Raw genomic sequence first — 26,185 nt, forward strand, 5'->3', positions numbered from 1 at the left:
TCTCTCTCAAGCTGACTTAGGCAAGCTTAAGTGCTTCAATAAGGAACACAGTGTAATATAACCTTCTCATAAGCTTTGAAGCTTTTCTTGTCTGAGCAATTCCTAGCGCATTTTTTTTAAATCTAGGGGCAAAAACTATTCTCTGCCATCAACCATGGATGACGCCTGAGAGCTGGGCTAGTGTATTCGCCTCATCTGCCCTCTGCTGCTCCTCAGACAGCAAGTCACCGTGCGTGGCGCTCAACCCCACAACCCGCTTGGTGGGCAGAAGGCGCAGCTCCAGGAAACCCCCACATCCCAGCTGAAGGGTGGTGGGTACATTGGCTGCTGAGTGCTGAGGCCACCAGCTTTGCTCACCCTGGAAGAGCAACCATTAGGTAAGCTACAGGCCCGAGAAGTCTCCAGATGACTGACTGTGGCTCAGACGTTGGCTCCTGGCCAACACAACTCTTCAAGCTTCAATTGATTTGACAGTGACTGTAACCACTTTCCTCGAGTATGCCCACAGTGACTCGCTTCCTTCAAGCCTCCCCTCTGTCGATGAGCAAACTGCGTTTTCACGGTGATCCTGACCTCTTTCACTCTTGCGGGGCGCTAAACAAAAACACGTCCCAAGGTCTGCTGCCAGGCTGTCCATCAGCAATGATCCCGCAATCCTCCTTTAGCGTGACAGAGCACAACTGCGTACCCGTTCCTCCGAAATGGGAGAGGCAGGTAAGCTGCTTCCTCTTTCCAAGGCCGTCTTCGGCTGCGGTGTTGCGTTGTTTACAGCATGCTTACATTCAGCCACTACTACTTTCCTTTGCCACTCTAGGAACATTCGGATGCACAAGTTACATGATGTTTTTCTTGTATTTGGGGTTTTTGGGTTGGGTTTGGTTTGGTTGCTTTTTTGTTTGGTTTTTTTTTTCCCGGATAGCGAGCGTGAGGCACGTTAAATAAACGGCTCGCGTTAATCGCTTTGAAAACAGCGGGTGTTGGCCTCTGGAATGGAAGAAGACGACCATCCCCCAGCCAGGGGACAGTCCGGACAGAGACAAGCGTCCCCCCCGCAGCAGCGCGCCCACCCTCCCTGCAGACGCCCCGGTGCCACTTATGACGGCGTAGTTAAGACTAAGAGCGGCGGCCCTGTTTGTCGCCGGGCTGTGACTTCGCACCGAAAAACCCAGGGCAGACACACAAACCCCCATCCCCGCCGCGCTGCGCAGACCGGTACCGCCGGGCTCACGGCCGCGCCGCTCGGGTCATGGCGCCCCGCCGGGCCGAGCCGGGCCGCGCCCTGCGCCTTCGCACAGGGACGGCGGCCGCAGCTACGCCGGCCCCTTTCCTGCGGCCGGGACGGAGAGCGGGCGGCGGCTACCGCCAGCCCCGGCGCGGAGCGCGGCCCGCTCCTCCTTCACCCCCCCCCCCCGCCCCTCAGCGGCCCGGTGGCGCTGGCCGTCGCCCCTAGCCGTGGCTCCTCCTCCTCCTGCCGGTCGGTCCCAGGGCGCAGGGCTGACATCACGCCCGGGGTTTCCATCCGACGGAGGGAGGGGGAGGCTGAGCGGAGCGGCAGCGTGATGGCGGCGGTCGGCAGGACTTAAGCGGCGGTGGCGGAGCGGAGCGGCGACCAGCCCGGTTCTCCCTGCGCCCCTCCCTACCCGGTTCGGGGCCCTCATTGTTCGAACGGAGCCCACCCCACCGCGCGGGGCTGCGAGGAGCCGGCGGCCAGCGGGAGGAGCGGCGGCCCAGGCCCCGCCGCGGCCGCAGGAGCAGCCCCCGACCCTGGGCTGCGGCAGGGAGCTCCCCGTGGCGCGTAGCGCAGTCGCGGGCCGGGGCGGCCCTGGGAAGGCCGGGCCGGGCCGGGCGCACGCAGGTAGGCAGAGGCCCGCCATGGCTCCTCTCCCTTTCGCCGGCCGGGAGTTGTGTGGCTTCCGAAGATGGAAGGAGGGGGCGGGCGGTGCTGAGGAGATGGGGCCTGCGGCCCGCTGTCGGCCGCGAGGAGGGGGGCGCTGGATGCCCGGCGCGGGGCTGGGTTCTCGGGCCCGCTCGGCGTTTTCCGCGGAGGGGGGGAGCTGCGAGGGCCGAGGCGGGCAGCCCGTGGTCGAGCCGCTCTCGCTGGCTCCTGCGGGGGGAGCCAGCGTCGAGCTGCCCGGGAGGCAGGAGAAGGGGCCGTGGCTCTCTTCTGGCCATGGGGGGCGCCGGGGGAAGCGAGCATGGAGGACAGCGGCGGCCTTGGAGACGCTGCCGGGGAGCCTTGGCCGGCAGCGGCGCCTGTGCAGGCCGCGCCGCTAGCGGAGGGCCGTCTCCGGGGGCGGGACGCAGCCCTGGCCCGGGCCCCCCCCGGGGGGGGCCCCGGGAACGGGCAGAGGGAGAGCGGCCGTGGGCGGCCGGCGCTCGAATCGCCGCCGAGCAGGAAGCGGGCGGCAGGGAGCAAGTTTCCCCCTGTTGGAGGTGTTTCCCAGGGTGCGGAGGGTGCCGGGGCCGGAGGCGAGGGGGTGTTTGTCCCCTCCCCGCGGGCGGCGGGGAGCCTGCGGTGGGGCGGCGCGGAGCGCGGCCTCGCTGCCGAGCCGTGGGGAGCCGCCCGGCTCGCCGCCGCCGGGTGCCCGACCTCGCTTGGCGGCCCCTGCGGGGTTGCAGGGCTGCTTGCTATCACTTTCCCCTCCCTCATCGCCTTTGTTTGCTGGCCGGAATGGCTCGGGTGCCTGAGATGGTGCCTGAGCGCAGGGCATTCCTGACCCCCCGAGCGAGGATTTTACCCCCGCCGCCACCCGAGGAGCTCTGGGTTGGGCAGTTGTGCGTTAAGAGGAGAGCACCTCGCGGCAGGCAGCCCCTAATCGCTTTCACACCACTAAATCTGTGAAAGGCGCTGCTCTTTATCTGATTATCAGTGAGTTTATACTTGCAGGCAATTTACTGTGAACCTAAACTTTCTCTACCTGCATCGGATACTGCAGTGATCTGATTTAAGATGCTTTTTTATGTGAAATAATGGCCATTCCATCTGTGGGATCTTGCTGGTTTGATTTAGTGGAGACACTTGTTTTAATCGGGACAGTCTTTATCTTCCTGCCTCTACCCACAACTGGATGTAAGCATTATGTGTGTACGTGGAAGTACTTCCACTACGTTTTGTGCATGAAATACATTTTACTTAGCAGAACATTAATATCTTGGTTTTTACCTACATGTTCAGGTAGGCAATTTTTCTTTAAAATTTTGATCTACTTTGTCCTGAAGTCAGTACTATGGCAGAAGTTAAACCATGGGGTATAGTGCAGACATGCAGTAAACTGTTCTCCTCACCCTACAGTACTAAAAATAACGTAATTTCCGTAACATTTCCTATTCTGCAGCTAGTGGTTCATCAGAATTTTCCATCTTTATAACACCGTCAATGAAAAGTTGCATAAAGAAGCATAATATCCTGTATGCTGGGACCCCACTGCAGTTGAACAAAAAGCTAGACAGTCTTTACTTTCATGCATTTTGTGTATTACATTTAGTTCTTTCATTTTTTTTTAAACTGTAACTACTAAAAAGACCTGTTCTTCTCTTGAGAGGAACTTTTTCTAGTTTTCACAGACATCAGGAAAGATTTTAAATTTTTTTTTTTCAGAGAAGAAAATGGTGATAAAATGATCAGTCATTAAAAGATAACACACAAAAAGCTATTTTACAGTTGAAAATGTGACATCAAAGATGATGCCCCCTTTCAGTGTTAGTGAAAGACCACATTATTCTTGGTATCTTTTTAGTTACAAACTTACTTTAAAATTGTGTCAATGTTTTCCTTTATTATTTTAGGTATTTTGGGAGCAATCTTGAATACCTGCAGAGAACACTAGAGCAAACACATCACCTGGAAAAGATACAGAATACCAAGAAGTGGATTCTTGATATCCACCTTGTAACCTGAGTGGACTTTTATTTATCTTTTAAACTTCTTAAAATTTACAATGAATGGGCACAGTGATGAAGAAAGCATAAGAAACAGTAGTGCAGAGTCAAGGTAAGCAACAGCTCATTTCAGTTATTCTTGACTGTGTATTCTCCTATATTTTGTTTACTAAAACTGCTTTATATTTGAACTTGGTGACAAAGCTTCCTGGTCGGCAAGCAGACCGTAGTTAGGAGGACTAGACGTACTTCCTTACAGGTGCTTAATCTGCTTGTTACATTCACATTGCTTCAGCTAAGAATTGTAGTGATCTTTACTATTTAAGCTTTATTACGTAAGGTGTATTACTAAAACCGCATCAGCATCCAACAGAATAGTATTAGTCTTTTGAGAGGGAAAAAAAAAAAATGTCTGAAGTGTCATAAGTTGAAACATTGGATTAGAATGTTAAAACAAAGCTGCTGTCTATGAAGTGGAAGGCACATATGCATAATATGTGTTGTATAAAACCCTAGCTAGGGTGGAGCAGGATATAGAGTACTTCATGTTTCTTCCTTCTTTGGAGCTGTCAGAGCAGTATAACTGAAAGTGTTAAGTTTGTATTTGTTTTCTGAAGTGAAAGTACAGTTTTCCAGCTGTTTTTTTAATTAAAAAAAAAAATCAGTCCTCTCATGTTGAATGCTTCTGGTATGTGCGGAGTGTTCCCACGTATGGGAGAGACAGATTAGAACTTCCCTGCATCCATACAGAATGACAGCCAATTTGTAGGAGTGGAATTAAGTTCTCTTGCTAGAACACTGCTAAGTTCAAGAAGTCCCTTCTGTGCTAGAAAGCTTAGATTTCTAAAACCAGAAATATGATGAATGCTGAAGGTTTAAGAAGTCAAAGTAAGCTTTCAAATAAAAAGTGGTTTTAGACTTCTCTTCCAAGAGGTGGTTGTGACTGTGCTGTTAGTCTCCCCATCTGTCATTCTGCCTCTCACAGCCTGTTGAACCAGTTAGCTGATTCTGTCAGCTAGAGGGTCATAAAGAAAACTATGTTCTGCAGACTTCATGGAAAGTTCCAGTTGGGTAGAGAGAGATCTAAATTATTGCCTCCAGTGAAGATACGCAAGAAGAATATAATTGCCAGCTGATCAGTCAACACGTGCTGGCCATTAAGCTTGCGTGTAACAATGTGGGAAGAAGGGGAAGAGAGAAGCGTTTAAATGACTTTAGGTGCAAATCACAAGGAAATCTATGAACAGTAAAACTAAAGAAACTTTAATAACTTTTGTGTATTTTTATGTCGAGCTTCCTCTTACATAGAGGAGTGTCCTAGAAGGACGGTAAACTTCCAATCTTGTGAATATACATAATCATTTTTGAAGATTTCTGCTTACAATAAAGTCGGTACTGTTCCAGTTAGCAAACAAATAGGGAGTTTCTTCTAGTAAGGGCAAAAATATTCCTGGTTGTTTAAAAAAAAACAAACTAAAAAAAAGTCTCTTCAGGTAAGAAGAGAAACTTGAACAAATAACGTTGTGTGAGCAAGGCCAGTCTTCTAAACTACAAGACCTCTAACAAGCATAAACTCACCAGGGACAAGTCTGATGATTTTTGTGTGTGAATTTTCTTACTGCTCGAAACAACCCACCTTACTAAAGATATGTGGGAAGACAACTTTGTATCGAACTGTAACTGCCCATAAATATAAGCATATCAAAGTTATTTAAAAGCTGTAGCAATTCATAACCTAAACATAGTGAAGTTCCCAGCAACTTTATTAAAAGTAAATATCAGGAGGTTGTATAATACTCAAAACTTGATACTTACCTGTGAAGTGAGGCCTTGTCCTTCATCTTAAATGTCCCGCTGAGCACATCTGAAAGCTTTAAAAAGTTTTAAAATGCTAAAAACTTTTTTTTTCTAGTTTTGTATCAGTCATTAACCCCATCGCCTAATTCACAGCTTATATTCATGTTTGCCATGTGTTATCATTTTGGCATTTACATTGCCATGTAAATGGAAGGTGAAAGCTTTCCATTTTAAATGATGGAACTCTCTTCAGTGTAGCCTAGTTCCATTATTTAAAATAATTATTGCAAAAGGAGTGTCATCTTTATATGACTTTCACCTGTTGTTTAGTCTTTTTTTTCCCCATCTTTTTTTTTTTTCTTCTTTGTAAGTTTTCAGAACTCTAGATGGCTTTTACTCGGAGGGGAGTTGCCTAGAAAGCTGCAACTGCAGACAGATTAGCTAAGTGTAACTTGGGAAGTGTTCCTGTAGTTAGACTTCAAATCTGGAAATGTGAACTTTACAGAATGGAAGTAAATATCAGTAACAAAATATGTTTACTAAGCTTCTAGTGGTCTCTTTCCATTCAGAATGCTAGGGAGGGAAGTGGAACAAATGAGGAAAGCAATTGAGAATTGCTGCTGGGAATAAATTGCAGACAAGTTCAGATTCTTAATAGTTGGTAGAAAAGAAGAAGACATGAAGGTGAGTACAGTGATAATCTAAACAGCAGCATTGATGATAACTACAAGAAATCTTTGAAAATTTGTGTCACTTTACGAATATGACACTTAACAAATGCAGTAAAACCATTCGTTTCCCTTTGATGACTGGTGAAAACTTCCATGGCTGTCCTTCTGGAGTGATACTCTTGATAACAATTAAATATAGCCTGATGCAGGGGAGCAGCCATCATTACTTTACAAAGTAAGAGAAGCAGTGGATCAGGGCTGGATTTAGAAATATACATAGGCCTCATGCATACTGCGTTGGCTTGTTTTATGGAAACACCATGACTTGAAAAAGTTGTGGAAAGACTGTAGTCTTCTCAGCAGTAGGAGGGGCTGGAAAAGGGACTAATCATAAACCTTCGATTTTATGCACTGCTCAGCATTGTTGTAAGGAATTGTAGCTGTCCTTTACTCCCTCTAACTGGCTGTGAAGGTGAATTATTTCTGAAGTGTGTGAAAGGAATGGCCGATGTGCCATGCTCCTGCACTCCTTTCCAGCATTGCATCTATTCATCTGTCTGGTAGATAAGCAGACAACTTTCCCTTGCTGCAGGTGTTGAGCCTGGAGTTCTGTTTTGCTACAGGTAGAGAAGTGCATCTCTTGTATTTTCATGATTGAATAACTGGACGCAGTGTTTGGATTTTCCTTCCCTGTTTCAGCAAAGTCTGAAACTACAAATCAGTACTAGAACCAAGCATGATGGAAATTGTGGACCAGCATAAACACTATTTCCTAATCCTGTTGCTCGATGTTCTGATTACTGTGTAATAATTACAGTGGAGTCTACTCTCCAGCTTCTTGTTTGCTTGAAATCACTACTCTGGAATATTTTTAAGTAGCTCAAGGTAAGTATCACAGATATTGTTTATCTGGACAGCAAGTGAGTGCAGACACAAAGTCTGTAGCAATACTCTGAGAAGCTGACTGTGGAGTCAAGCAAAGCATCTTTTTGTAGTGTTCTTGAAAGCGTTCTGTTGCAAACTTGAATGTAAGTAAATACATTCTGGTTAGATAGTAATAAGAAAGCTTAATCATCAAGGAAGGGCAGTTATACCTGAACTGCAAGACAAGCTCCAGGTAGAACAGGGACAGCAGAAGTGAAACATTGGTGCTAATTGAATAACAATCTGATTTCCCATCTCTTCGCTCTTCCTATGTTTCCTGCAGAACAAGGTGCAGGACTTTGCAAACCTTCCTTCTCTGTTGGTAAAAAGGGATGTGCTCAGTGCAGCTTAACTGAAAAGTAGCTGGCTGGAATGTATTGTACTCCAGTTTTTGCAGTAAGCAGAAAGCAGCTGCTTACACCAAAGGCTCGTACCATTCTTTACACACTTGAAAGCTGATGTTAATGGGAGATAGTAATTTCACTGGGTTTAATTGCTTTGTGGATTCAGTAGCTTGTGGACTGCAAAAAGTAGTTAAGCAAAGACTTTGTCACCAGGCTTCAATTTACTGTATAAATTCATACCTTTTGTAGGAGGTAAAAAAGATGAATTGGAAGCCACAACTTCTGGTTCTCACTTTCAAGAAATCTAAGTGGGAGTTAACAGAGATTCCCCAAGCATATTTGTAGAATTATTCCCATGCACTGGCTTCTTTTTGTAAGAAATTTAATAGATAATATTAATAAAAATGCGTGTATGTAGCATGAGAGAGCATATACATATGTAGATACATACTCATATGTTAATGCATAGGAATTCTCAGATCAACAAAAGTACCTGAATGGTAAAGGAAACTGCTGGTAGAATTTACTGTGAATGGCTAGTAGATAAAGCAGGCTCTTCACTTCTGGTAGCAGTAATCTTCTCTTTGGTTAGTAAATTGCTGTTTTATCAGGAATAATTTCTTACAGAATTAAGCGTACTGAAGTATGACAGGGTGTCTCGATACAAGTTAAAAGCATCTTTTCACTTCTTTTTGGAAGAGTTCAGATGGAATATGCATCAGAACCAGAGTGTTTTTTGTCTAGAGACCTTTCCAGCTGAAAGAAGAAATTACAAATTCGTGATTCGGCTTTCATTGTGCATGTGGTCTCTAGTTTGGCTTTGGGACTCCTGCTGAGTTTTTCCAGATCCCAGTCTAACCCGGGATCATTTACCTGGCTGGCAAATACCTCTTCCGCGTATTTTAGATTCACCTCCGTCATTCTGAGAGTTTCAAAATTTTATCTGATGCAAGCTTTTCACATTCCTCAAGACAGCAAAGTTTTGTGATACAGGCAGTGTATACACTGGACCTGTCCAGATGTGACCCCTCCAGTGTTTTGATTTTTTTTTTTAATTATATTCCATTTAATACTCTTTTGCTGATGATCCTCAAGGAGTTTCTGGTAAAGACATCATTGTGTTGCCCCTGGAACCAGCTGCATGTCAACAGATGGTCATATCGCACAATAGAGTAGTAGACCCCTGGAGAACCACTGGTGCCTCCTGCCTGTGAAGGATTTCTGGAACTCCTTTGCGCTCTTAAGTTGTGTGACTTGTGGCTCTCAAATAAAGATTTGCAGTGGGGTTCATAGGGTCATGAAAGTTGGCAGATGATCAACGTAGTTTTGAAACCTTTGCTTTGGGGAAAGTTTATAGTAGTGGCAGCAGATATTAGTTTGGACAACTGGAAATACAGTGCATCTCTCTTGAGTTGTTAGCCCGTATCAGGAAAATTCAGTTGAGTTCATGCTTTGTGATAGCCAATGACAGGAAATAACACTTGGTACCCACACCTTTATACTCTTTGTTCCCTCTGCTTTTTAGTGGTGGTGATAAATAAGATAAATCTTCCACCTGCATCTCAATAAAATTAAATAGTTAAGACTTCTTTAAAAATGAAACTAAAAAACTCTTAGATAGCATTTGCCTGAAGAAACTTACTTGTGAACTTTAAATTTTAAGTGTTTGGCATTTAGTGTCTGTTACTTCTGCACATTTTGAATGGGATCTTCATATTCAAATACTTGCCTTCCTTCAACTTCTGGTTTATTTTAAAAACAAGAAAAACCACCCAAAAGCAAACAGTCTGCTGTTATCTCAGATGCTTTTCAAAGACCTTACAGAAAGTAATCTTTTTATTTTTTTAAGTGTGTTGAAATTTATTTTGCTCAAATCTGTACTCTATTTCCTGCTGTTCTTAAAACAGAAGATTAGCCTAATGAATGCACTTGAAATCAGTGGTGAGAAATTATTTGCTCTTGAATCTGTTATTAACCTATACCTTATACAGGAGTCTACGTGCTCCATCACTTCTTTCACAATGTGATTTGTGTAGCTTTTCATCCTAAGGATTTCTCTTCCTGGTGCCTTGTGTCAGTTAGCAGACTTAGTTCCTCATTGTGTGATCCTGTAAGGGGCACCTTGTTTCAAGGGGTAAGCTAGTGAGGCTAAACTTGAGACTACTGAACTGATGACTCTGTGACAGGATACGTGCTTTGAGTCTGTTTCGGTGATCTGTCTTTAAGCCTGTCATCTCCTTAAAGCATTCTCCCATTTCATTTTGTAGGTATTTATTGGGGGGACTGAAAAAAAAAAGTAAAAACAAATGCGAAAAATTATATCCTTTGGTACTTTCATTAAGCTATGTTGCATTTCTTGCAGAGTAGTTTGTAAATAAATACTGCATTTGGGCATAAATTCGTCTTGAATATGTAGGGAGTATATGGAGACAGTGTTTGGAGAAAAAAAAAAAAAGAAAAAAAAAAAAAAAACCCAGACAAATCACTTCAGTGTGTCAAACTTTCATACCAAGTCAGATTTGACATGTGCTGCTGTACAAATGGAACTACTTGACTCAAGGGCTTGGGGTGAGAGAGTTTTCTTGACTGCATATCCTAGAAGGTTCTCTTTATAGCCTTCACAATTCAGTTTGTCAATGTGCATGAAACTATACTTTTTCATGTAGAAATCACATCATGAGAACGTGCTACTAATTTTTAGTATATACTGTTGCATTCCTGCTCCTGCAAGTTATTATTGACAGCTAACTTTGTCATCATTGCTGTGGTTTGTTTGCATGATAGAGATGTAGTCTCACTCTAACAGTACTGAATCATTATTGCTTTATCCATCATGTTTGTTTCTATTTCTGTACTCTTATGATGGTCCACTGTTTTCTACAGTCTTGTGTATTGCTGTCTTTGTTTAGTTTTGGGTTATTGTTCTGTTGTTTGGGTTTTGTGTTTTTGTTTGGGATTTTTTTTTTCCCAGTTGATCAAAGTACAGCGAATGTAAAGTAAGGTTTCTTATTCAGGAACCTCTAAACGGATACTGCTGTTTTCATTTTACTGGTTTATTTATTTATTTTTAATAAGTAATATACATAATTCGCTTGGAGATGGAGGAGGGAAGAAGGCTTTTGTGATATGTCCTTAGAAGAATGTCCTGGTTTGAGGTAAAACAGAACCAGTTTTCTGTTTTGTAATTTTACTTTTTAGCTGGGCCTCTTCTAACTGACTAAAGCCTGAAAGTAACAGCATGTTGTTCAGAAACTGTTCCCTCTCAGAGTGGTAAGACCTGATTATACCAAGGAATGGTGTGCACAGAGGCTCTTGCTTATACCTGTTGCTATAACAACCAAGGTCAGCTAATGTCGCTGCTTGCCCCGTTAGAGGGTCGGAAGCGGAGAAGCGTAGAGGGGTCCCACCTGCAGGGAGGAGCAGATGGGACAGGTGACCCTGAACTGACCAACAGGGTATTCCATCCGATATGCATCATACTCAGTGTAAAAGCTGAGGGATCAAAGGTACAAGGCGCCTCTGGCTCACTTTTTCTTCAATGGCCGACGTCTGAGGGGGACCCTGTCTGTTCATCTGCCTTTGATCCCTATCCGAGCATTCCTGACTCTAATTCCAGAATTCAGCTCCTGTCTGTCGCTGACTCCAGTCTGGGACTTTCCCTGTGTTTGCTGGTGGCGCGATCATCATCCTGAGAGCTGGATACGGTTTTGTATATAGAATCATAGGGTTGGAAGGGACCTCTGGAGATCATCTAGTCCAACCCCCCTGCCAGAGCAGGGTCACCCAGAGCAGGTTGCACAGGAACGCGTCCAGGCAGGTTTTGAATGTCTCCAGAGATGGAGACTCCACCACCTCTCTGGGCAGCCTCTTCCAGTGCTCTGCCACCCTCAAAGTAAAGAAGTTCCTCCTCATGTTTAGGTGGAACTTCCTATGCTCAAGTTTGTGCCCATTACCTCTTGTCCTGTCACTGGGCACCACTGAAAAGAGCCTGGCCCCATCCTCCTGACACCCACCCTTTAAGTATTTATAAGTTTTGATAAGGTCCCCCCTCAGCCATCTTTTTTCCAGACTGAAGAGACCCAAATCCGTCAGCCTTTCTTCATAAGAGAGGTGTTCCAGCCCCTTAATCATCTTGGTAGCCCTTTGCAGCACCCTCTCCAGCAGTTCCCTGTCCTTCTTGAACCGGGGAGCCCAGAACTGGACACAGTACTCTAGATGTGGCCTCACCAGGGCAGAGTAGAGGAGGAGGATGACCTTCCTCAACCTGCTGGCCACACTCTTCTTGATGCACTCCAGGATGCCATTGGCCTTCTTGGCCACGAGGGCACATTGCTGGCTCATGGTCATCCTGTTGTCCACCAGGACTCCCAGGTGTCTTTCCACTGAGCTGCTCTCCAGCAGGTCAGCCCCCAACCTGTACTGGTGCATGGGGTTATTCCTCCCCAGGTGCAGCACCCTACACTTGCCCTTGTATATTGTATACTTTTTCTTTAATTTTTATTATTCTATTATTATTTACTATTTTCTTATTTATTAACATTTTCATTAAAGTGTTCTTTTTCTAAACTCGTAAATCTCCTTATCTCCTTCTCTCCTCTCTGGGGGGGGGGGGGGGGGGGGAGGGCCATCTGTTGTTCTGATTGGCCAATCCAGCCAAAACCACACCAAAGAGGGACTTAAAAAAGCAGGAATTCCATTTTGAGTGATGGAGTTAAGTGCCTAGAAGAGCACAAATGTTCTTCAGCAGTTAATGTTAGCAAATATTGTATTTCTGTACACATTACATTAACAACACCTCTATTATGTAGCTTAACTTGCTTTGCCCTGTTGTTTCTGCCTACATTTCCTATTCTAGATAGTGTTTATGACTTCTGTTGGCATTTGATTTCTTGGAAGTCCGCTCATCAGCGAAGAAGGTAGGGAAAAAAGCAAGTTAGACCGCAAAATAGAGCTGGTTAGAAGAGGAGAGGTTAGCAGTACAGGGCCAGAGCGAAGGGAAGACATAGTGTGCCATGGTGAAATAGGTAAATTTGACAAACACAGATGAATAGTTAACCAAGAATGAAATATTATATGCTGACTGGTTCTCTGGTTATGTTTAAGGTATGTATGACTTTTCTACCAGAAGTGTTGAATTAAGAAGTTGGGCTGCACCCCTGGATTGCCTGCAGAACGACTATCTTGACTGTGTTTGGAAAGAGTGAGGGAAAGACAGGAAGGTCCTAATTTATGCTAGTTGCCTGAAAATAGTGGAGATTTTCTCTTACTTTCCAATTTTAATCAGGCTCTTTTGGAAGAAGGAGAAAAGATGATGCAGATGCACCGGCAAAAGACTCATTAAGTTATACCCAAACCATCTCTCTTACTCTACCTCGTGTCCACAGTGTGGTGGGTGTGGTGTCCACTTTTTCCTTTTGCTGAACTTTTTCCAATAAAAGCATCTTAGCCAAAGGCAATGACCCTGGCCTGTATGAGAAGAGAAAGTGGTGAGAAATAATGCACTTTGCCTCTCCTTTTCTGTAAGGGGAGCTCTGAAGAGCAGGGGACCAGAATTGCTGTTCCTGAGATAATATTTATGTAACAGCATTAGACAGCAGGTGACAGGTAATGGTGACATTATTCCAGTCCTTGGTCGAGGAAATATTTAATGTTCCTTGTATCCTCCCCTAGAGGTAGAATACCAGAATCTCACTAATTAGTAGTGCCCGTTCAGGTAATTAATTTTGTGGAGGTCAGTGGTGCTACTTTGGACGAATGGGCATTACTTATTGCAAGAACAGTTAGTCAAATTATGGACCCTAGCTAGACTACATCAGATAATACTTAAAGGTCTTCATCTAGAGAAGGAATTGCTTATAGACTATGCTGCAAAAGCTGCAGGGAAAATTAAAGAACCCAATAGGTGAAGAGAGTGACAAAGAAAGTGATCACGGGTGTTATGACTACCTCATAGCTATTATCTCCCTGAATTTATGTTTTAACATCTGTATTGCAGAACTTAGGTTCTGTTTCTTCAATGCAAGTAAACTGTCTTGCTATCGGACAGGGGGGTTTGTCTTTTATGTAGCAACTATTTAAAAAGTCAAGTTTTAGTACAGTGTGAAATACTCTCACTTATCATTTGGTGTGCAATGGTAGCTTCCATTGCTTGTTTTTAGAAACTACACATTTTTGTCTTAGATTTTTGTCTCCTTTCCTTTTCCACTTCAAGGAAAAGAAAACCTTTTCTGGGATTCGGCTGATATAAGTTGTGAAAATAAGAGGTTACTTGTCTTCCAGCTCTGGAAAGCTTGTAGACCTCTCAAGCTGATGAGGATTGTTTATGCCTTGTTATAGCTGGCTGTTAGGGTATCCATTTCAGCAGATCAAGAAAATGTCATCTAAGCTACTGGAAGTCTGTATGAAACTTGTGTGTCATGTGATGCTGGTAGGCATTGCAGTGTAATAGGAGTTCTGTATGCTGTTGCCATTTTTCTTAGTCACATTGGCAATGCCATGCTCCATGGGAAGGGAAGAAGGTACTACACCATGTAGCACATCAAGCAGTGGGAAATTTGGCTTGTGGTATGTCATGATGCAGTGTGGAATGTGCATGTACTAAAATTGAAAACTACCAAAACCACCTTTTTCATTTGAAATGTATTTTTTTTTCTAAATTCTGTATTGATTTGCACTATGTTATACTTACGTTTTAGGGCAGCAGTCTTAAGAAATGCTGCCTGTTCACTCCTGCTTGCTTGTTCCACTTCATCCATCCCTTAGCATGTTTACGAAAACAGAGGCTGTTTTAAAAAGCCAGATCTGTTCCCTCTATGGATGGTGCTGGTACCATAGAGGGGATTGGAGAGGGCAGCAGTAACAAGGTCAGAAGTTACTGTTGCAGAACCCTCCCCAGCACGTGAATGTATTGGTGAGGACTTGAGAGTGTTTCAAAGTGTGGTAGCTGCTGCTTCTACTTTTGTTTTAATTGTGTGAAAATTGCCGAACCTCAGAGCAAAGGATAGGAGCAGTTAAGGGGAAATTTTTAAGTTCCTTGTTCCTAAGTTCTCTCTGTCTGTGAGGAGATAATAGATGTAAATTTTCTTCTTGAATGCATGTGTGTGCAAATGTGTGTACCTTTTCTTCAATAATTCTACTTTCACTTTTAGGGTTAGCACCCAGAATACTAGGATTTAATCTGAATTACTGTTTATGTGGAAGGGGTCATAGGTAATCCTGTGAAAGGGATTAGAGATTTATGTTCATTTTTAACAGCCAAGGCTTGCTGGGTGAGGGAGAAAGGAAGACTTCTCTCCCTTATGTTTTTTTAATCCCTTAGTGCAGTGGTCTCCAAAATTTTTGTTCGCACATTGTCAATATTTGAGCATGCACCTCCAATGTAGGTATAGTTCATTTATAAATTATATACATGTACTGCTGTACTAATACCTACATTATAAAACATTCACAAGAAACAGAAATTTTAAAAGGATGAGATAAAGATTAAATAATATTTAAAAATACTTTGTTAATGGCAAAACTCCTTTTTGCACTTACTAAAAAAATTCTTACGAATATTCTTATTTATTAAATTTTGGTTTAACACTTTGTGATACAGTGGTTTGAAGGTATGGGTCTAAGTTCAGTTTATTTTGGTATTTAGTTTCAATAACCAGCATAGCTCAAAAAGATACCTCACAAAGATACGTGGATCCAAATGGAAGAAATGTATTGTTAACTGCACTTACTAAATCATGATACTAATTTTTTCAATCCCATCAACTAATTATGCAAAGGTTTTTCTTAAAATTTGTCTAGTAAATTTCCATCTGCCCTAGAGTCAATCAGTTCTTGCAAATTAACCAGAAGGGATTGCAGATTTGTGTTTTTAACAAATGGGTTCAAAACTCTCTGAAAGATTTTGGACGATTTTTAAACAGGTTAGAAATTTCTGTCTCCAGCTTTCTAACTGTACAGATATGATAGCGTTTATAGGTGACAGACATTGTTTTTGGCAATAAAATCTCATCATGATGGAAACGTTTCTAAATATCTGTTTTCAAAATGCACTCTCCATAGCATGAGTTTCTTTTGAAAAGCAGTTGCTTTCTCATTGTTAAAATGTCACCTTCACCTGGAAGTGATACACTAAGTGCGTTTGTTTATTTTTTTGAAAATATGTGCTAGCATACTAGCTAAGCAGCATACTACTGGGACCACTTGTTTTCACAGAAAAGGTGAGCAAATTTGTAACACTTGTCTATTTTTTTTTTTTTTTTTAACAAACAAACAAAACCCCCAGACTCCATCAAAAACAAATCTTCAAGGTCAACAATGCTTTTAAGCAGTGGACCTCTCTTAGTTCAAAAGATTCTTATGGTCACTCCCCATCTCATTACAAAGTATTGTAAAAATTTTACTACTCAATGGTGGTCTTTTCATAAAACTAACTACATCAGTGACATCTTTTCACTTTTTTGTACACTTCTAGCTCCAGATTGTTTGCTCAAATAGCTTCCCTATAGTTGATGAAGTAGATGAATTTCATATGTGGTGCTGTCTCTATGAGCCTTCCTAGAATCTGGTTTTTATTCCAGTCAAAGCAGCCACTCCATCAGTGGTGACACTTGCACAGTTTTTCTGTAAATTTTCTGTTTTAATGTTGAGAACTTACCATTTTCAGGTACATCTTTCCTTTAGGGGTTCACAAAAAAGTAGTTCTTCGTGTATTTCATCAATGAAACATAATCTAGCAAATACCATAAGTTAGGACGTGTCAGAAGCATCTTTCCTTTCATCCAACCATGGAGCAAACCTCCTACAGTGCATGATTTGTTCTAATACTCGTTTCTTCAGATCTTCACCAGTGTTTTCTATGCATCTTTCAACAGTGCTTGCTAACCAAGAAATGCACTTTAGTTTGTCACTGTTGTTCTCCATGCATAGTTTTAGCCATTTTTACAGCAGCAAGAAGTAAATTCTCCAATAGCATGTGGCATTTTTGTCCCTTGCTCTTAGGTAAACAAACCTCAAAAGAGGCTTCTAAACATTTATCATTAAATTTAGTGAAATTTTGTGAAGTACAGGATTGGGTATTGCATGACTTGAAACATTGCTGGAAAAAAAATAGAGGTTTGTCTTTGTGTTCTGCATGGTTAGTTTTCAAATATCTTTCTGATCGTGATGGTTTCATACTACCATTAGCTAATATCTCAAGGCACAGTGTGCACTTAGGACAACGTTAATTGTTAACAATAGTGGATGTAAATAACATTGCAAATACTTTTGATAATCCGGGGGTTTTTTGTCCAACTTCTTGTCAGATGCAATTAGATTGTAATTGTTTTTTACCTTGCATGTGGCTGATGAAGAGCTTGCACAGGAATAGAAGAGTCAGCTCAGACACTTTCTTGGTGTTCGCTTGCAGTATTAGCATTCTCTTCAGTCCACTGTTTCTTCGCAGGAGTTTTTTAAAACACTTGTCCATTTTGTGAATGTTAGTTTGGTTAAAACTAAGTAATATAATCCATAAATCCATCTAACCGGGCAGAGGCAAACGGCAGTATGTCACGGTGCACAGAAAGGGAATGAAGGAATGCTGCTTGCGTTGCAGTCACCCCTCCACATTGTGGAACACATACTTCCCCCAGGACACTTCATGTACCATATGTGACACAGGACCCGCAGGAATACAGACTAAGTGAGATTGCCTGTGTCAATCCATATGTTAAATGTTTGTGGAGCTGAATTTGTGATTTGATTTGTTGGGGTGTTTTTCTGGGTTGTTGGTTTGTTGTGGTTTTGGTTTTGTTTGGTTGGTTTCTTGTGGGTTTTTTAGATTAAAAATAAATCTAAATAGAAGTTCCAGTATTTTCTTTAGATGCCCCCCATGGGTTCTCTTGTGCATCTCCTGGGTGTGCGCACCCCTCTTTGGAGTCAACTGCCTTTGCCTGCCAGTAGTTTTGTCTTGACAATTAAGTGTGGTGGGGCTAGGAGAGGGGGGAGATGTTTCTCTTTAATGATCACCTTAGGGGTAATGCTGCAGCTAAAAGATTGGCTCCTTACAGGATGGTAAAGCCTCTAGTTAAATTCTGGCATTCCTCACATCAGTTAGCAGAAGTATGGATTGTCTTTCTCACCAGGGAGGCTGGCTTTCAGAGATAGGTTTCTCAGTTAAGTCCTGAGGCAGGGTGACTCTGGGTCCTGCTCATGTGATGATGAGAAGCAGTGGCTCATTGTTAAATTTTGTGTCGGTCAGCACTACATGTGAAACACAGAAATAACAAGCCAAGTACAGATAATGTCCCAGCGATTTTACATCTGCAGAGGCAAAGTGCTGGAAAAGGTTGGTCTCTGGATGCTGAATTGGTATACCAGCAGTTTGCTATGTCATATATGCTGAATAGAAGTTGAAACTGAAAACTACTGCTATAGTAGTTTTCCAGTAAGACTTCATTTTTAGTACTCCACATTTTTTCATTATGGACACTGCTTAAGAGACATAGCTAGAAAACGCCCCAGAAACATTTTACTTTTCTATTTCTTGTGAGATGAAAGGTAGTTTTTTTATTCTTCTCTTTACATAACACTTCTTCCTTTGTTCCCACACAAGTCTTTGCATATTTTGATGGCTTTCTTGGTTTTTAGAAAAAGTTAGATAGGTCTATGTTTTTACTCTATTGCTGCTGCTTTCTTATAAGTATTATTTAAAAAATAAATAAGGTGCTCCTTTATATCAGAAGTCGATTGGTAGTCTCGCAAGCTAGTAGTTTGGTCTGATGCTAGTCTAAAACTGTTTCCCGTGAGAGATTAATAAAACCAAGAAAAACCCCAGTTAGTGATCAAATATATTCTTTCTTTCTGTCTGCCTTGTAGATGTTTGCCTTTAAAAATAATTAAGAAATAAGTATTAGGCTGAAAATTGCCATTCAGTTTCTGTTTGAATAGGTAGCTGGTCCTGTTAGGCAATAGAAGGGGTTTGTGGTGTTGATACAGAAAGGTTTTCTTTTAACTGCTGGCATTTCCAGATAGTTTCTTTGAGAGCAGAGGCAGTGACTTTGGTAGGGGGAATGGCTGAACTAAGTTCCGTGTTCTTCAGCCTTCTCATGATGACACATCTGTTAGTGTAAAATCACTTATAATTAGGTAGTAATAAAAAAATCAGTGTCATAGTTTAAAATTATGATATATTAGTGTTACACATTAAGAAAGAAAATTATCATTAGAAGTGCTAGATCACACTTTTTTTTTTCTAGTGCAGGAAAAGCAAGGACATAAGTCTGCACCCAGAAGCATGGTATTTTGATACCGGCATAAACATGTTCTGGTTTGGATCTTGGAGTGCAGTGACTTAAGTGGTAAAAAGAAAAATACCAATTTTCTCTCTAACTTTGAAAATATTTTTTACACTGAAAACTGAGCAGTTAACCTGTAGCTCTTACTGTATGGTGTGTGATTTGCCTCAGGTTAACAGTAACATCACTGTTACTATTGATTTAAATCCTTTAAATTTCTCAGAGGAGAGTCCTTTGATGTGCAGACTGTTACAGCTGTTGGGGATTTACGTGTCACGAAGTGGTGCTTAGTACTGTCTCACCAATCTGCGATGTGTCTTTATTGCATACGTTTATGCAGAACTTACTAATTTATTGCGTCATTTCCTACCTCCTTTGCAAATGAGAGCTTTAGGTTTCTGGGTTATAGTACTGTCTTAGCAGAGGTTGTGCCTCCAAGTCAACATTCTGCGGAACCTCAGGTTGAAACATGGTATGAAAGGACATGATGAAATAAACATGCATTGGTAGTCCTCAGAGCCTGTCAGTTACTAGTCCCATGGCCAGTGAACAGGAGAGTTCTTCACAATTCAGTAGAAAAGAAGTCATATCTGTTAATCTTGCCTGGGTTTTTTGTGTGTACTGTAGTTGCAAGACCTCTGGGAGCACGTGGTGCACATAAGGAAGTACATAGGCAGAAACTCTAGTGTAGTTTCACACATCTGTATTAATGTGGATGATGAGACTTGAAATAAGCTCTGCCCAACACAGACTAGTCTTGTGTGCTTGAACTCCTATAGTGCTTTTTACTAGTTAATTTCAAACTGGTTTTAAGCATGTATGAATATTGCCATAGCACCTTAAGATTTGATAAATGTTTCCCTAGTTTCAAAACTGCTTGCTGCTACTCAGTTTGTCTTTTCCAATTTTCTTGTGCTGATTTAACACTGAGGGATAAGAAAACTTAATAAGACATTATTGATGCTATGCCTTTAAATGTTGTTTTTCTTTGTTCTATGTACCGATTCGCTGTTAGTAGACGGTAGTGATCCTGCATTGTCCTTCGTACCTGGTATCCTTAGGGCAGCCTTAAGTCAGTTGTGCTGAACATTATTATTTGTTCTTTCTTCTTGTGTCTTGTAATTTCCTTCCTTTCTCTGCCCATCCCTTGCACTTCTATCGGCAGGTTTGTTTTGTATTTATTAGTAAGGTAGTTGAATATTGCCTTTAAAATTTTTACTCTTGTTAGATGTAACTGTTAGTTGATATGGAATTAGGTTGTATTAGTCTGCTCGTGTCCAAATCAGGCCAGTTTGTTGTGAGAAGCAGGCATTATGAAATAGCTCTTACTTTGCTGGTCCTGCTTGTAAGCCTAATGGGAATACATTCCCAGTCTCCCAGCTTTGTTGAGAGCTAGCAGGCAAGGCAAAGAGTTATGTGTTTTGTCTGAATAGTGAATAGTCTATGATCCACATCTGTTGACAGGTTGTTATTATTTAATGGAGACCTTACTTGATAGCTAGATGGTCTCTTCGTAAAGAAAAAGATGTGGAATTAGTTGGGATTTTTGCATCCAGCTCCAGAGCTACTAGCATTCTCTACTAGACTTTTTTTTCTCCTTTCCTAGTCCCTTTGTTTTTGAATTTATCACTTAATTCCTGTGGTGAAGAACATCAGACCACGTAAAATTTCCCATCAACTGTGAATCTAACTGATGTGACTTTTGCTTACTTACCTAAGTAAACGGGATTAATTTTTTTCCCTGTCATCTCTCCACCACTGTCTCCTGTAGCTGGTTTACATGTTTTTCTTAACGTTGGCAAGTTGTTTGACCAAGATGGCTTATTCCAGTGTCAGTTCCCCCATGCTGCCTTAGAAAAGAGGTACTTTGTTTTGGTTGCCCCTGGCTCTATGGGCAATTGAACCTATGCTTAACACTATATCGGTGAGTATGAAATATTTTGCTACTGTATGGAAAGCTAACTTAATTGCCATCCTTATGGCTTAGTGGTTTGCATCTTTTTTTAGATTTGGTAATCCACATTATTATTGCCCTCTTTGAGCAAGCCTTGTCCTGCATGGAAGTATTTTATTCCCTTCCCTCCTCCAAGGTTATGTAGTATTTACAGCTTTATCGTGGCTTTTTGTCGCTGGGACTTGTCTGGCTGGTATTTACTTGTGTCTCAAGATCTCTCTGTGCTAAGTCTTCTTCCATTTCTCTTCATTTATAGTTAGTGCTGACTTCCACAGTCCTTCTGACATTTACTTATGGCACTTATGGCTGAGAAATGCTGGGTTTTTTTATAATGGTCTGATTTACCCAGCATTAAATATAAGACAATATTTGTGTTCAAGAACACTATTACAATTAACGTAGCATTGGAAGATCATCATAGAGTGCCATTAATTTATGGTAAACAGTTTAAACTCCAGTTCTATTCTGTAATTGGTGCCCTGCTTTATTTGGCAAGCCTGCCTGAAGTAAGGCCAGCACCGTGCCGGAAGTAAGCCTTTGATGACATAAATAGGAAGTTTGGGAGCAGTCTTTTTGCTTCCCAGTTTTCTTCTCGGCAGGTGCAAGGAAACCTAGCAGGCGGTGCGTGTCTCTGTGTCTCCCCCTTCAGAATAAGGAAGCTTCACCATGGTCTTGTTTCTCTTTCTTTCAAAGTTGACAGTTGCTGATTGAGGTACGTTCTACAGGAGTTTGTTTAGGAATAGCTTTATTTCTTCTCTACGGGTACAGTTCTGTTGGTGTCAGCAAAAGCAGAAAGAGGGAAGTGATTTTTGTTTTGTTTTGTGATTTTAAAAAGTTGCCAGTTAAGTATGTTCTGGGGCAGAGAACGATGAATCTGCCCTCTACACTCCCCCCCACCCCCTGCCTTGTCAGCCAGATGAATGGTCCTGGCAAAGATCTGCTAGATTTGGATACCAGCCTTTCATTTTTTCATTTTCAATTATGGCTTCATGTTTTCTCTGTCTTTTAAGAGTTTGCAGTCAATGTGTACATAATTTGAAAATACTTTCTCCTGTGATAGTGTGATTCTGATGGTTTTTTTCTCATGATATCTTTGAAATATAGTAATATTAACCTAATGAGGAGTCTTACTAAAGTTTTAACTCAGCTCAGTTGTTGTAGAAAACCACATTTTTCGAAGTCTTTGGATGGTCATGAAATAAATATTTGTCTTTAATTATTGTGCTTTCTAAGTATGTTAAATCTGTTGTAAAATTAATATACGGGTGGATATTGTCAGCTCAAGTATATGCCAGTGACAAATTCAGAGTTGTTTGCACAGGGAATTTTGCTTCTCTTATTGTAACAGAAAAATGCGGTCTGCATAGCTTTTTTTTTTTTTTTTTTGTTCAGAGAGAGAGAGATGTGCTTCTAAATTATTATTTTTTTTAAGGAGTACTGCTTATCTATAAAGATGGAAAACAGTCTTTTATATTTTAGTTGGACAGGTCTTTGTGGAGTAGCCTTAACTGTTAAGAGGTGTGTATGTATACATGTGGTTTGATGGAGCTAAACAAAGGTTTCAGAGCGCATGGGGGTGGAAAGTTTGTGTGGGTAAGAACTGTTTGTACCACTTCTATTTCCCTTACTTTACTGCTCCATATTAATTTGAACGTTCTTGCTTTTTTTAGGCCTCTCAAAGAGTATCTGATTACACTCTGAATTCTCATTTCTTGTTTATTTTTAACTTTATTAATCTCAACTTATTTAATCAACTGCATCCATTTGTGTGCTGCTCATTTGTCTGGTCTGACTTAACAACTGATTTATAGGTGAAGCTAAGGCAATTTTTTTTTCTTTTAATCTTGTTACCTTGGCAATTGTGTAATATCCTCCTGACTTTTCATTGCAGCCAATCAGATGATGATTCCGGGTCAGCATCAGGTTCTGGATCTGGTTCAAGCTCTGGAAGCAGTAGTGACGGAAGCAGCAGCCAGTCAGGCAGCAGTGACTCTGACTCTGGTTCAGAGTCAGGCACTCAGTCAGAATCAGAGTCTGACACGTCTAGAGAGAAGAAACAAATTCAAGCAAAACCACCAAAAGTTGATGGATCCGAGGTAAACAAAACATAAATAAACCCATTGTGGGGGAAAAAATTATTTAAAAAATCTTTCTGTGCGGTTAGTTTCAAGAGCAGTTTTAATTTAAAAAAAAAAAAATAAAAAGAGGCAATTAAGTGTTTTTAATTAGATTTTAACTCGGTTGGCTTAGTGAGTGCATGTGCTTAGCTGTCTTAAAAGTTGGGCTAAGTTTATCGAGGATAAGTACTTGAATTGATGCTTTTAAAATTCTCAAGTTTGTAAGTATTTTGAGTTAAGTGCTTACCTAAATTTCATCATACTGAAGCATGCACTAATTTACTGGAACTTGTGGAAGACAAAGGCACACGTATTGTTATTTCTGAAATTCTTCTTTTTTTTTACATTATTTCTCTAATCTGTTGTTTCCTTGTATCAGTAAATGATTGTATAAAAATTTCAAGCTTACGTACAGCTGTCTTTCTTTATCAATAAGTTAGCGAAATGCAGGGAAAAGTGGTGTTTAGAAATCTCTTAAATCCCATGGGTCAAAATACCTGCACTCTCCTGTGTTATATGGACTTAATTGGAGACGTTATTTATGCAAGGTAGTCATATATTAGTTACTTCAAGAATTTAAGACTGTTAAGGATTCTCTGTTACATTTTTGCTCATGTACTTCAGTAGTACTGTATGAAACAAAAATATATCATCTAAGTGGTCTGAAAAGATTTATCTGGGTCAGCTTCAAAATTTACTTTATAAATGTTTTACCTTAAAAATACATATTTTATAAATAATAATAATTTATTACAAATGTTTTACCTTAAACCTGCACAACTATTGTTATAAGTGCTGTAGAAATTCTTCTGGCAGTTATTATCTAACATTTGGTTTTGCAGAAATCTTACTACTTCAAAATGCTATCTGATATTATTAGTACATGCAGTATTTCGTAGTGAATTTTTTTTAATTGGTAAAATTAAGATCAGTCTTAATAGCTATGCTATTCAGGAAACGTAAATATGTGGTAAACTGGAGATTTTCAGTATGTTTAACTAATGCTTGCATCTCTTTTCCTGTTCAGTTTTGGAAGTCTAGTCCAAGTATACTTGCTGTGCAAAGATCAGCAGTGCTAAAGAAGCAACAGCAACAACAAAAGGCAGCCTCATCAGACAGTGGCTCAGAAGAGGTGAATGACGTAATTTAGGTTTTTAAAACATAAACATGCCTGTCTCATCGTCTCGTGTTAGAATAAAATTACGTAGAGTCAAGTTATATTCTCTAAGTATGCGTAGAAGTCTGGTTTTAGTCTATAAAAGGAACATTCAAATAACTGACATTTTCATAAGGAAAAGTAAAAATATCTCTAGTTACTTGTTTTCAAGTGAGCTGTGCCAAAATTATAGCAGCCTTGATTATGTGGTATTTTTAGGTAGATATTCTCTGATGTGTGGACAAAATTTTCAGGCCACATAGTACTGACTTGCATTGTATTTTTGGCTTCTTGAGTTTTGTAAAGATAGTTAAAAATGCTAAAAGACTCTTTCAGCTTGCTTCTGTGTAAAGCTGCTGTGGTTTTCAAAAATTCCGTGTGGAGTAGAAAACTTCATTTTTGCCATTCCATTTTTTTAACATTTACTACAAAAGAATTCTTGTATTTTTAGAACTACATCTGTATTCTAGGTATTTTAAAACCTAAATCATATGCTAAAGAGATGTTGACTTTGTGCAGCAGGAACATCTTTTAAGGACACTTGTGGCTATGAAATGGAATTTATAAAGCAAACTTTTTGTCTTTCATTACAAAAATTATGCATTGTAGTCACATTCATTTGGATGGATTTCTGGGTTTGCCTGGTTTAGCAACTCATCATTAAAACTTCAACACAGAACTTAATCACCTATCATTAAAATTAATTTACAGCAGTTGTTAGGCATTCTCTTTCAGAAAGATGTTTTTCAGGATAAATCTTAATCTAAATCTAAACTTAATCTTGGCTTTAGGAAAATCTAATTTTAAGAGGGTTCTTATTTTTTTCTTTGAGCGTAGAGAAAGAAGAAACCCATTATCCTCAAAATTTTCTTAAACTGGTGTTTAGATGTGAATGAATATAGAAGGTCAGAAAGTTCCTGAGGCTAGGAGATTTTATTGGGATTTTGGTAGAACTATCGTCTTGATTAATTTAGGGCACCTTAAATCATGATTGTTTTTACATAGGCACAATGGTTACTTTTTTAAACAAAGTTTTTTTGGTGATGTTCTTTAGAGCTGTGCTGGCACCATGTATTCATCGGTGGATAAATACAAAAACAATAGCAGTCTTTATCTCATTCTGCATTAACAGCTACACTGGGGGTGATAAAGAGGGTAAAACATGAATAACATGCCTCCGATGTGAAAGTGGGAGCTGATTTATCTTTTTAATGTTAGAAGTACTTCATTCTTTTTGAGATAATGATGTGGTGGGTTTTTTTTCTTCACTTGCAGGACTCATCAAGTAGTGAAGATTCTGCAGATGACTCATCCAGTGAAACCAAGAAGAAAAAACATAAAGAGTAAGATATTTTCATAAGTAATATCACATAATTTTTTTGTCATAGTGACATATGCTTATAATTCATGCTTTATTTCTGCACACTTGAAATGATTAAGTTCCCTTTTTAATTCATCTTCATCTTGCATTTCCAGTTTTGATAAACATATTGGAATATTTAAAATAAACTCTCAAAGGAACATCTATATCATATTAATTTGTGAGCAAAAGAGTCTGAGCATTAAATACTTTGTTGCAGTTTATTTTTGAGCTGAAGGCTGTCCCTAAAAATTCTTGTAGAAATGGGAAATTACTTAAGTATATTGTCCCACAATAAATTTAAGATAGAAACCCTTAGTCAATGCCAAATTCTGTAGTTCCCCCTCCCCTGAACATGTTTAAAAGTTAATATAGGTCTGATAGCAATGAACTTTACTGGCTAGCATAGAATTTTAACTAAAAATAAGCTCCTTTTAAATGATAGATCAAAAAGTTGTGAAAAGGCTTATACTTTGTTATTGTGGCAGTGAGATGCAGTGACCTGTATTTTTTATGAATGGTACATAAAAATTGAACTGTTCTATCGTTCCTTTTCTCCCAATTCATGAATCACTCCAGTGTTCAAGGTTGCCAGTATAATATCTTAAGGAAATGGTAGTTGAAAAAAAAAAAAAAAAAAAAGGGACACACACACACAAAAAAAAAAGGCACTAACTCTGCAAAGTGGTACTGCCCTAGCCATGAGTTAT

The 26,185-nt window shown here is 40.6% G+C and overlaps 1 protein-coding gene across 2 annotated transcripts in view; it reads left to right on the forward strand.

Moving 5' to 3' along the window:
• Window positions 1-1,454: 1,454 nt before the first annotated feature.
• Window positions 1,455-26,185, forward strand: part of CHD1 (chromodomain helicase DNA binding protein 1) — a 64,603-nt gene continuing 39,872 nt past the window's right edge. For both annotated transcript variants that reach the window (XM_063319455.1, XM_063319456.1), the window contains exons 1-5: window positions 1,455-1,855; window positions 3,787-3,991; window positions 22,734-22,938; window positions 23,987-24,091; window positions 25,391-25,458. In XM_063319455.1, the coding sequence (XP_063175525.1) occupies window positions 3,939-3,991; window positions 22,734-22,938; window positions 23,987-24,091; window positions 25,391-25,458 (431 nt within the window). In that variant the 5' untranslated portion in view covers window positions 1,455-1,855; window positions 3,787-3,938. The remainder of the gene's footprint in view (window positions 1,856-3,786; window positions 3,992-22,733; window positions 22,939-23,986; window positions 24,092-25,390; window positions 25,459-26,185) is intronic.

The sequence above is a fragment of the Chroicocephalus ridibundus genome, chromosome Z (genome assembly GCF_963924245.1).
Source record: "Chroicocephalus ridibundus chromosome Z, bChrRid1.1, whole genome shotgun sequence".
NCBI lineage: Eukaryota > Metazoa > Chordata > Aves > Charadriiformes > Laridae > Chroicocephalus > Chroicocephalus ridibundus.